At 37.7% G+C, this 11,426-nt stretch overlaps 2 protein-coding genes across 4 annotated transcripts; both read right to left on the bottom strand.

Annotated features, from left to right (window-relative positions):
* Window positions 1-6: 6 nt before the first annotated feature.
* On the bottom strand, window positions 7-1,353 carry LOC112468963 (the record flags this gene model as incomplete). The annotated part of the gene is made up of 3 exons (XM_025038401.1): window positions 1,283-1,353; window positions 890-1,043; window positions 7-738 (listed from the first exon to the last, which is right to left on the bottom strand). A coding segment is annotated over exon 3 (708 nt), but the record flags the coding sequence as incomplete, so codon positions are not given.
* A 1,644-nt stretch (window positions 1,354-2,997) lies between these two features.
* On the bottom strand, window positions 2,998-6,516 carry LOC112468962 (E3 ubiquitin-protein ligase RNF34). Of its 3 annotated transcripts, none has more exons than XM_025038399.1 (7): window positions 6,157-6,516; window positions 5,554-5,746; window positions 5,322-5,433; window positions 4,694-5,054; window positions 4,439-4,619; window positions 4,063-4,265; window positions 2,998-3,087 (listed from the first exon to the last, which is right to left on the bottom strand). In XM_025038399.1, the coding sequence occupies exons 1-6, from the start codon at window positions 6,202-6,204 to the stop codon at window positions 4,090-4,092; spliced, it is 1,071 nt and encodes a 356-aa protein (XP_024894167.1). In that variant the 5' UTR covers window positions 6,205-6,516; the 3' UTR covers window positions 2,998-3,087; window positions 4,063-4,089. The 3 variants fall into 3 exon arrangements, with proteins under 3 accessions (XP_024894167.1, XP_024894166.1, XP_024894165.1); XM_025038398.1 differs by lacking the exon at window positions 2,998-3,087 and adding an exon at window positions 3,467-3,998; XM_025038397.1 differs by lacking the exon at window positions 2,998-3,087 and having other exon boundaries at window positions 3,467-4,265; window positions 6,157-6,515.
* Between the last annotated feature and the right edge of the window lie 4,910 nt (window positions 6,517-11,426).

The following is an 11,426-nucleotide window of genomic DNA, read 5'->3' as shown; positions in this document are numbered from 1 at the left end:
TGGGACATACTTTAATAATCGCATAGCAAAAAACAACGTTAAGGAATGTGTCAGACATTCTGAGTCTAAAACTGCCCCGACATTGCACGACATCTCCGAGTCAGTCTGGATATTCATACAAGCCTTTATAAAGTCTTTCATGTTCTGAAATGTACTCGTGCAGGAAATGTGTTGCAAGTAAACATCCAAGTCCGTATAACTGTCTTCCTCTCGCATAGAAAATAAATCTGAATGAAGACATAGTTCCAGGGTAGCGCAGATGTTCCTGTGCTCCAGGATGCAATCTTTGTGATTTTTACAAACGCTGGCAGCACACTTCTGACAATCTTCCAACGACTTGATGTTCTGGTCGTAGCAAACCAGGCACTCTTTTGGAAAAAAGAACATATCCATCTCAGTCATATTCAGGCGACGTCCTAGCTTGGACGACACTAGCTGCTCGAAGGTCAGCTTCTTGTCGCCCCATTCCTCTGCAGTTTCATCGCCATAATCCATACTGTAGTTTCGCAGCACGTTCCGTATGGCTTTGCACAAAGGTTTGTGCTGCTTCCTGTGCTGCTTCTGATGTTCCTTACTGCAATACGAGATCATCTTGCAGCCACCGCATCTCTTCAATTGGACGCCGTCGCCAAACCGTTTGCAAACGTGACACATGGTCGCGTAGAAGAACTCGTTATAATCGTTATTAATTTGATTTCTCGCTTCTGATTCCATGACTTCTGCCTATACACAGTCTCGCTGTATCAAAGTTTCCTTTAGTGTAAAGGACAAATATAGTGTTTGGAATGGTGTGATTTCACAGGTTGCACCCACAGGACGTGAGTGTTAAGCAAAATATGACAAAGTTGTTAGAATAATTATCATTCCATGCAATGAATAGGAAGGATACTGTTTATGCTGGCGTTATCAAATAGACAAATGGAGGATTCGTGTGTACTTGGCGTATATCCAGGACTGCCTGCTTCGTGATACGGTAGTACTCGAGAACGAAACTTCTTCAGGTCGCTACCAACTTAGCTCTGGTATCTGCGTGAGGCTGAAGCCTGCAAAAATAAATAAACGTGCTTTTCGAATCGCAAATCTGTAAATATGCTCTTACCTGTAAATATATATGCTGTAACCTGACCCCCCTACGTTCCTAATCTGTGATAAACGGGCTTTTACTTTATTTTATGCAGAATCAATTATTGAATTTTGTTAATCTTACCACATACCTATATATGAAATTATTGATAACGTTTATAATCTCGTTGAAATACACCCTCCGCGAAACGATACTTACTCACGTAAAGAACGGCGGGGAACTATTATACTGCGGATACTGCCACAAGTGCTATAGCCACTCGACCTCTGTTATTGTTTTGATCGTCGACTATGGCAAGCATCTGTGAATCTGTCACGCGTCGCACACGGCGCACGTGCATGTGATATCAGAAATTTCAGAAATATCGATGGAGAAGAAATAATTGCCTTTTCTTATATATAAATACTTGATATATATTTTATTACAAAGATATAAATTTTATTAGAAAAATTATAGAAAAGTTTTGTCTTCGTTACAAACGGAACTAAAAGCAATAGCCATTGTAATGACGATATTTTACGTTACCGCATCCACTCTTATATTTATAATCCATTTATGCTCGACTGATATAAAGATAATCGATTCTACAGGTAGATAATGGCTTCTTGGATTGTAAATATAAGCAGACATTCAGGAGTGTCGAATCTCAGTCTTTTGCAGTTTATTTCGTGAAGACACGTCGCAATTCGCAGGATGTACGTATATTTTTCTTTGCGTTCTCCTTCCGTTACATTTATTAAACATTAAGTTCAGTTAATTCGTGTGTGTCATTTCGCGCGAGCTACGTTTTCTTCGGCATAAAACACATCAGCATTTATATAGTTTGTCGGTCGCTTAAATTACGCAAATATTTTACGAACAAAGACTTTTGTAGATAATTACATATTGATTCATATAAAATACGTACTTCGGCGCGATGTATCTAATCGGATGTAAACTAGCGAATGGATTTTTTCCGCTATATAGATAGTCTACCTCCTTATCCAGGATTGTGTTTATTTTGTTTGTCCCCTTCTCTAAGCTTTGAAGCGTGATAAACGTTAAGATAAACGGAGAATTTTGTTTCGCTAGCATCTGTATGGACGGCGCCCACGTTTCCTCACTGGACCCAAATTTATGCTCGTAAATATCCAGGTGAAACCCTACCCAAGTCCGGTTTTACGAATTACGGGCTGCGTACGTAGTTCTCGTATAACACATCGTGAAACTCAAACGTCGAACATTTTTCCTCTCGTGACCTACAGTTATCGCAAACGTGTGACGGATTTAATTTACGTGTTAATTCCGGCCCTATCAATATAACTACCATTGACACCATGGTTCCTATTAAACGCGGCAAAATTTCCCAATCTTTCAAGATTTTCTTCGGCACAATTCGCACCTAGACCATGAATGACTAGATTTTTACTTTTTGGGACATAGTTTAATAATTGCATGAAACAACGTTAAGGAACATGTCAGATGGTCTGACTGTACAGATGCCAAGACATTGTACAGCATCTCCGAGTCAGTCTGAATATTCCCAAAAGCCTTTATAAAGTCTTTCATGTTCTGAAATGTACCCATGTATGAAACGTGTTGCAAGTAAGAATGCAAGTACGGAGAACTGCTTTTCTCTCCTACAGAAAATAAATGTGTACGAAGCTATAGTTCCAGGGGAGCGCAGAGGTTCCTGTGCAAAGTACCGTCTTTGTGATTTTGACAAAAGCTGGCAACACACTTCTGACAATCCTTCAACGACTGAGCATCCCGTTCATGGCAAACCAGGCACCCCTTTGAAAAGTAGAACATTTCTGTCTCATCCAAATTCAGGGGACGTCCCAGCCTGGACGACACTAGCCGCATGAAGGTCAGCTTCTTGCCAGCCCATTCCTCCGTAGTTTCACCGCGATCATCCATGTTGTAGTCTCGCAGCGCGTCCCGTTTAGCTTTGCACAAAGGATTGTGCTGCTTCTGATGTTCCTGACCACAATCGACGATGGTACCATTGGACAAACTTTAAGCTACAAAAATTGATTAAGTATCAAGAGAATACTTAACTATCATTAAAGACAATCAGTAATATGTGACAAGAACGGTGTTGCGATTTCGTGATTTAAGCACAATTTGAATGCAACGCTAAAAACGCAGCAATGCTGCAACTTGTGCTCTATCAATTTTTAAAATCAAAATGACTCGAAACCTTAATGACTCGATATCGCTTCGCTATTGAACTTAAAGAGATGTTAGAATTTATTTATGTGAAATGTAAGAAAAGTATGGCAGAAATACTTCTCTCTCGTTCTCCATTCGTGACATATAATTAAATTAAAAACTAAAATTTTAAAAATTACAATTTCAAACGTTTTATGAACATAAGCTGTAGTTTATTTTAATTCTATGTACATTCAGAATTAATCTACGTATTATTTATTTTCATAAAAAAGATACATTTTGTACAATACAGAATTTATAAAATTTCCGGGATCACAGGAGATTGGAGTGTTACGACATATGTGCGCACACATACACACAACTCCATAATATAAAAACTTCATATATTATACCCTTAGCGTTATTCATTGCAATATATGCACATATATACGTACATATACATATATATGTATATGGTGTGGATATATATATATGTATACGTAGTTTGATTTGATATAATATACTATAATATAGATATTTATTTCAAAATATTATCCTCCGTCTGGAAAGTTCTGAATTGTATTTCAATTGATAAAAAACGCTATACAACTAGCCAATTTAGAATTTAAAGTCAAGACAATTGCATAAGATTTGCATAAATCTTATGCAGACCTAGTTCTAATGTTTATCAAAATGCGCCGTAAATTATCGGACAAAAATTTGGTGTTTTACCATATACACGTCAGAATCGATCTATGACAACTGGCAGGCACGTAATAATCTAAAAGATAAAGGAGGACTTAACTTGGGATTTCAAATTTCCAAATTTACAAAGTTATAATCACCTATTATATTCCGATCGTTGCCTTTTTTTAAGCTTTGAAAAATCGTACAACACGAACGACATATTGTTTGCATATCGGACATTCGGACATTTGTTTACCACAGTTTATACAACAAGCCATATGGCCGCATTCCAAAATTACACACTCGATCGGTGCGTCCCAGCAGATTTTGCACAATTCTTCCTCGCTGAGTTTTTCCACATCTGTAACAATTTATTTGCGATAAGTGCTAAAGAAATAATAAAACATATATATCTTTTATATTAAACCATCATTTATATGTGTAAATATTTGTTATTTAAGGCGTAATAGACATTAAAATTAATTTGAATATAAATATTACTATCAAATTGCGTTATAATATAATGTATCTTACCCTTTCTGGATTGACTATATTCGTGCCATAATCTGGAAACTTTGTTCAGTAAGTCCTGTCTCTCTATGCAGCCTTTATAATCCACGCGATTTGTACTCAACAGATTTTTTAATTGTTTAATGCTTAGATACTCTAGTTCCGACGCTTCCTTTATATCAGACAATTGCACTTTGTCTGACCACTGGGAGAAGAGAGAAGACATAATTACAATGAATGCATGTGTTTTATAAGTGTTGCTTGCAATCATGTACGTACCGTGGGGATCTCTGTGACCATATCCGATTTTTTCTCGTCTGACGTTTCGGGAACTTCCTCCTGTTCGGTGATTACTGGCTCTGGTGCGGTACTAGGCCCGGTTGGATTGTTATCACTCTCAAATACTTCTTCTATTTCGACGTCACTACCCTTCGTTGGTTTCTCCCCGGGTGATTCGTTATCGCTGCTAAATGGAACGCTAATAATTGGGCTACTGTCACTGCTTTCACTCGCTTCCTCCGCCATTTCGACATCCTCGTTTCTTACGGGTTCCGCTGGCGCCTCCGCGTCAGGTTCATTATTCGCGGTACTGACATTTGGCATGTTTTCCATTCTGTTTGAACCGGGGTCAATCCTGGAACTGAATAGACGTAATACTTTAAAGTATTATTTAAGAAAAAATATGTAAATCGCATGCATTTTGTATTAAAATAAAATGCCAAGAGTTCTTGTCAGTTACAAAATCTGGCTTTCAAAGAGTTAAAGTGTCGATATTAATAAAACATATGTAATTTGCATGGATTTTGTATTAAAATAAAATGACAAGAGTCCTTGTCAGTTACAAAATCTGGCTTTCAAAGAGTTAAAGTGTCGATATCAATAAAACATACTGAAATGTAAAACGTACTGTGGTTCTTCGGCAGCATTTTGTGTCCTGGCGCTTGTACTGTGGTCGAAGCTCAAGCACGAGTCAGTTCCATTAGCAAAGAGCATTAGTAGATGTACCAAGTCCTCTTTTTCTGAAATCAAAGTACGGCTCTATAAAAAAAATTCTTCGAGTTCCTACAAGATTAGTGTCGATTAACAAGCTATTGTTACAGAGAGATTTGTTGGCGGGCAGTATATTAATGCGCACATACCGACGCAACCCCTGACAGAAACCTTCTTCGCCACAAGGTACTGACGCAAGTCCCTCGAACGTATTTGTCTGATTTGATTCCTGATAAGCGGCCTCCTGGACAACAGGCCACAGCTGTCGCAAGTGAACACCTTGTCCAGCCGTTTGATCACGCATTCGGAACAGAAGTACCTCAGGCAGTCCACGCATTGTTTCTAAAAGTTACACAAGAAACATAAAAAATATGTCACAACACTATAAATCCAGGATTTCCCAATCAAGAATCGATCGGGTTCAACCAGAAAATCCAAAATTCCTCGAACCGGATGTAAACCGTAAATCCGTAAAGTAATCGAGAAAAATTCTAGGATTACCTAACGGAGGGGGGGATAGAGGTCAAATGTTAATCTCAATATAATAGTTTAGTGCGCAGCGAAATCGACGACACACTTGACGCTACGATATTTGCGTGACAATTCGAAGGAGGCTCGGATTCATCGTCCAGAGATATATACACAGCTCGACGTCGAGAGAATCGTCGAACCGTCGGACCGTCGTCCTTCGGGACCCTCGTTCGACGTGGGGGAAAAAGCGCCAGATGCCACGACGGAGGATGCTCACTCACTTTTCTCTTGAACAGGTTGAACTTGGCGTTACACGCCTCGCAAGCCATCCCACAGCCGCCCGCTCGTCGACCTGGAAACGACGTTCTCGTTTGGCGCGCCGTGAGGTATTGCCGTGTTGCGGGATCGAACGGGAATGACACAGGCACTGTGCGTTGTATCCCGCATGAAAATCCAGAACAGCGTGAACGCCGGACGAACGTCACGCGGTCACGATGGTGTATAAGTGTGCCTTCGGTTCAGATCGTTCCAGATCGATAGCACCGCGATGTTGTTATCGGTTTAGCCAGGCGATAACGGTAGAGTCAGAGAGAAACCTGAGAGAGGCCATCCGCCCATCCCGGCCTTTTTCGTGTTGCATTTTCCGACGCGCTGCCTGAGAAAGTGCAGCTCAACTACGTTGTTTCGCTCGGTAACCGCACATGGTTTGCGTCCGTGCTAATGGTTCGTGTCTGAACTAGCCAGCTGGATGAGGGGAGTCCGGGAGTTGCATCTGATTGCACCTGTTGATGATATTTTTATGTATTACACATACATATAATATATATATGTGTATGATATGTTATATGTGATGTAGAGAAAATTAAGATGACGATGTAAATGAAACTATTTTATTATTTAAATTTGTGCAGTGTTTATTTGTGCAATGTATATAAATAATTTATAAATTATATTTTTATAATAAAATATATAATAACTTAAATAATACCTATAAGTTTATTTTTTATTTAAATGATATATAAAAATATTAAATTAAATGATATATTACGTGATACTAATATATAAATTAAAATTTATATTAGTATCAATTAATATTATATTTACAAAACGTGCCTCTTTAATTAAGAAAGAAGAATTTTTATGCGTACTCCAATGTGCGTGTGTATTTTAATAGATATATATATTTTATATATAGTTGAGAAGTTTCTATAAATTTCTCTCTCGCAATATACGGTACACAAAATTATAAACAGAACTCTATCCCAAATTCCGCCACGAAATTCTATACATATCTATACTAAAATTTAAGCAACTTTAACGAAAGATTTTGTACGAAATATATATCGCGGCAAAAAATGATGGTTAGAATTGTTACGTTCCATTCCTCGATTCCCGAATATGCATGTATATGAAATATATATTAAAATGTACACATATATTGGAAATACGTATGTAAAATTATAGATAAAACTCTTTTATATTTGTACAATTACAATATTATATTTCTTAAATATAGATAAATCGCGCAAAAATATCTGTTCCTATTAAACAGCCACCGTCGCGTAGCGCCCCCGGATCTGGCCAATCACGTTCCGCCGCTCCGCGCCGCCGGCCGGCGCGGCGGATCGATACGGTGACGGTGACGTAGTAGGCAGTGTAGGCACCTGCGCAGTCCGTACTAGCGGCGCGACCGTTGAAGTTTGAACTCGAAAGCTCCGTGTCCGTACCTCGAAGATCGGCGCGTTTTCGACGTTGTTTCTGGCGATGAGCGGACTTGTCACTTGTTTCCGTCAAAGCTCGGAGTAGTGTTACCTGCGTCAGTGACTCAGTTATCATTCTCCCGAGGAATTTCGCACAGGTAGGAAGTGTTTGTGCTCCGCGCGCCCTCGTCACCGACGTCACCGTGCTTCGTGCTGTTTTCGGAACGCGCTCGTTTCGGTGTGATTGGCATTCCTGCTTCCTCGTTTCGCGGGCCGCGGGAATACGCGCTACGCGATCGAGTACCCCGCGCCGTGTGCCGTGTGTGCCGTGTGCCGTGTGTGTAAAACAAGTTTCGAGTGTATGAGGTGTTTATCGGAATGAACGTGTCGCGCAACGCGCTCACTCGAGACGTCGAGGCGGAGGTATGTATGAACGACTTGCTTTGCAGTCGCGCTGTGATATTCGCGAGTGACAGTCGCTCCTCCCGCCATGTCTGGATTCGCGAAGAACGCTGACGTGCCGGACGTGTCGTGTGATTTAGCTCCGATTCTCTCCGTAGGGAAAAAGGGCTGAGTGATATTGATCGTGTCAAGTGATTCCGGTGATTCGATCGGTGATAACGGAACGCCGCGCCGCGGCGCCGCGATACATCGCCCGTTCGTGAATGCTTCACAATCTCGGATTTTCGTATATCTCGCGTCGCGTAAGATTAGCGGCCGGCTGTCACGATTCTTCGTTGTGCATATTAATAAAATGTAGTTATACTTTCGCGAGATTTACGAGTTTGATACCGTACGTACTGTGCATGAGTGCGATATTTAATTTCAACAACGTATCTCTGATTAACGAAGTGCGTGTTTTTATTAACCGTCCGCTCGACTTGCGTAGTATCGCCGGTAACGCGGTGATGAACGCGGAACGACGCGGAGCACGCGGCGTCGCGACTCCTTCAAATTTGCATGAAAAATTCATGTTACCCGATTTTATATTACAGAGTAAAGTACTTCCTTCCCACGGGTACGACCTTGGCGAGGTGGGAAGGCTCAGTACCCAGTACGAGGATTTTACCCAAGCAAAACTCTTGTTCTGCTTGGATAAAAATTCAAAGACGGGGAAGCTAACGTACCCTCGTCCGCCGATTTAATTGAATGAACGAACCGCAGCCGGTTCGTCGCGTTTGCTTCGGGAGTGCCGTTCAAGTAATCGGACTAAAGGACTTTTCTAAACGGGAGTGCCGTACAATATCGCGCGAGAAAGACTTTTAACAGAACATAGTCCGCGCGCGCGTGTAGTTTATCATCCGCGAGTGTTTCTCGCGAGTGTCCTGTGCGGTGAGACGAGGAAGCCTAAGTATCTCCTGAGAGGAGGAGGAGGCCTGAAAGAGGCATCGGGCACCGGCGGAGCAACCTTGGGGTGAGTATCATCTCTTATATCTGCGTAAAATTAATAGTTCTTTTTTATTTATTCGACGTGTTTTATCTCGATAAATTAAAAATACGTAGAGAAAAGATTATCTAAAATTTTATATACTCTTGTAAAGATCGTTTTCGGTGAACACAGATATACGTGTGTTGCTAAATATTTTATTGAAAGACAAATTAGTTGCGCGTAAAAATTATATCTTGAAATGTTGATCATTTTGAACGCTTCTTTAATTTGAATTTTATGTTTGTATGTTACAGTATCACCGTAGCTACGTGGCTGAACAACTCCGCCCGTTGCACATCGGCGTGGTGAGTCAGAATTTTTTTTATTGAGGTAACAAATCTACGATTAGTCAGATATAGAGCAATTGTATCTCGGAACATATCGACGTACGACAATAACGTACTCTAAAAATATTACATCTCGTAGATTTGTTGTCTTAAAATGGATGGGCTAAAACTAATTACGGAAAAATATTTAATCTTGGTGTCAGTTCTTTATTGATTTATTGTGCACGTGTGCTTGAGGAAAAACTCGCACACTTTGCACGCACGGAGCTCGCGAAGAACTCATTATCGTTCATCAAACTATGTTGACGGTCTGCCGCGTTCTGTAGGTATAAATAATACCTCTTTTATATTTCTTAAATATAGATAAATCGCGCAAAAATATCTGAATAAAATTTGATAAATTTTTTAAGTACATAAGAAATTAAATTTTCCAAATTTTGTTACATATATTAATTCTACTTTGAGTAATAAATATTTTAGAAGTACACGAGACAAAAAGTAAAATAATCTTCTGACAATTAAAGTAATGATTTTTGTAATATAAATATTTTATTTAGATTTCTTTAAAGAATTATTTTTGGCACTATTTTTCTCAAACAAAAGGGATAAGGAATAAGATATCGTGTTAGATGTTATAAAAAAAATATCTGTAGATAGGGAAAAATCATGACGTAGTTAGGATGTGTTTCATTCATACCCTTTATTTGTTCCTTTCCACATGTTTAGCCAAGATTAAATATTATATAAATCGATGCAAGGAAGCAACAAATAGATATATTTAGAATATCGGTATGCATAAAGAAAAGCGTAGAATATGCATAAATATAAATACATATGTATAAAAAGGACAAGAAATATGTTGGTCTTATTATGCAAGTTATTTTATAGAAAACGTGATAATTGTTTTTAATTAATTAACTAAAATTTATTTCAATGAAGCATTGATTTTACCATAATTTTTTGTAACCTATCCATCTATTTTTGATTGAGAACGTGGTTTTATACCGGTCAAGTAATATGTGACGTGAGATTCTAAATATTTTGTCGAGAAACGTTGAACTTTTTAAATTATTTTAGAATTGATCGTATAATACAATTATATATTCAATTTTGCATGCAGTAATATATATGAATATATTAAAAATAATTTTGGTAGAAAATGAAAAATATAACGAGATATATTTATATCAATATAAAAGTTTATAAAGATTTGCATATATTATTTATAACAACGCGATTATTCATTAATTATAATTGTGGGAAAAGTTTCTTTTTCTTAAATCTCACGTCATTTATTCTGTATATCTTATTTGATACATTTTCAAAATGCGTACCACATATACGGAGAAAACATTTGGCACATAAAAACAATATTTAAATTTTATATTATAAATGTAAAAAATGTAGAAAAATCGTTAAACACCGCACAGTGTGATATTTCGACAATCTAGGGGGACTTAATTCCTATTCCAAAAATAATGCGTCTTTTTAAACAATATATTGAAGAAAAATCTTTATAATGACATTTAACCCTCAAACACGGCATTTCCTAGGCTACTCATTAGCATGGCACATGAGTTAGCGAAGTTAGCGTAATCCAGAGTTTTCTTGTGTTAGTATCTAATGCACCAATTTTTCTTTTTCTTTTATTTCAGTAGTAATTTTTGCAAAACTTTTGCAAAATATAAGCAAATGTAGCATCAAATTTTGTTGTTGATTGTTTATGTTCAGCCCAAATATCGAAAATGGTCTAGCGCAAAACTGTGAAAATTTATTCTATAATTGAGGAGAAATGTAAAAATCGCAAACGATCGCAATAAATTTTCAAATTTCTAGATACCTTATATATAAGTTCTATTTTAATATAAATTTAGTAAAAATTTTATATAATACCATATAACATAACAATTCTTTCACTTTTAAATTCCTTCAATTTTTAAGTATGTTATATATAAGTATTATATAAAATTTTTACTAAATTTATTAATTAGACCCAGCTTTATACGCGATCAAAGATCCATAACTTTGATTGTATATAAAGCTAAGTCTAATCAACCGAATTTAAAAGAATTATATATGAAATAGGGGTAGAAAAAACTGAAAAATATAATAAATTTAGAAATAGATAGATATCT

The sequence above is a fragment of the Temnothorax curvispinosus genome, unplaced genomic scaffold, assembly GCF_003070985.1.
Source record: "Temnothorax curvispinosus isolate PA1 unplaced genomic scaffold, ASM307098v1 QBEX01002300.1, whole genome shotgun sequence".
Lineage (NCBI taxonomy): Eukaryota > Metazoa > Arthropoda > Insecta > Hymenoptera > Formicidae > Temnothorax > Temnothorax curvispinosus.
This window is presented reverse-complemented; position numbering and strand designations above follow the sequence as displayed.

Bases quoted from the DNA above. Each gene is read 5' to 3' on its own strand.
- LOC112468962 (XM_025038399.1), bottom strand. From the start codon at position 6,204: ATGGCTTGCGAGGCGTGTAACGCCAAGTTCAACCTGTTCAAGAGAAAA. The intron at 5,055-5,321 runs GTACGTTTTACA...ACGTCTATTCAG, and splicing joins AATGCTGCCGAAGAACCACA to TTCCAGGATTGACCCCGGTT. The intron at 4,620-4,693 runs GTACGTACATGA...CTCTTCTCCCAG, and splicing joins TGGTCACAGAGATCCCCACG to TGGTCAGACAAAGTGCAATT.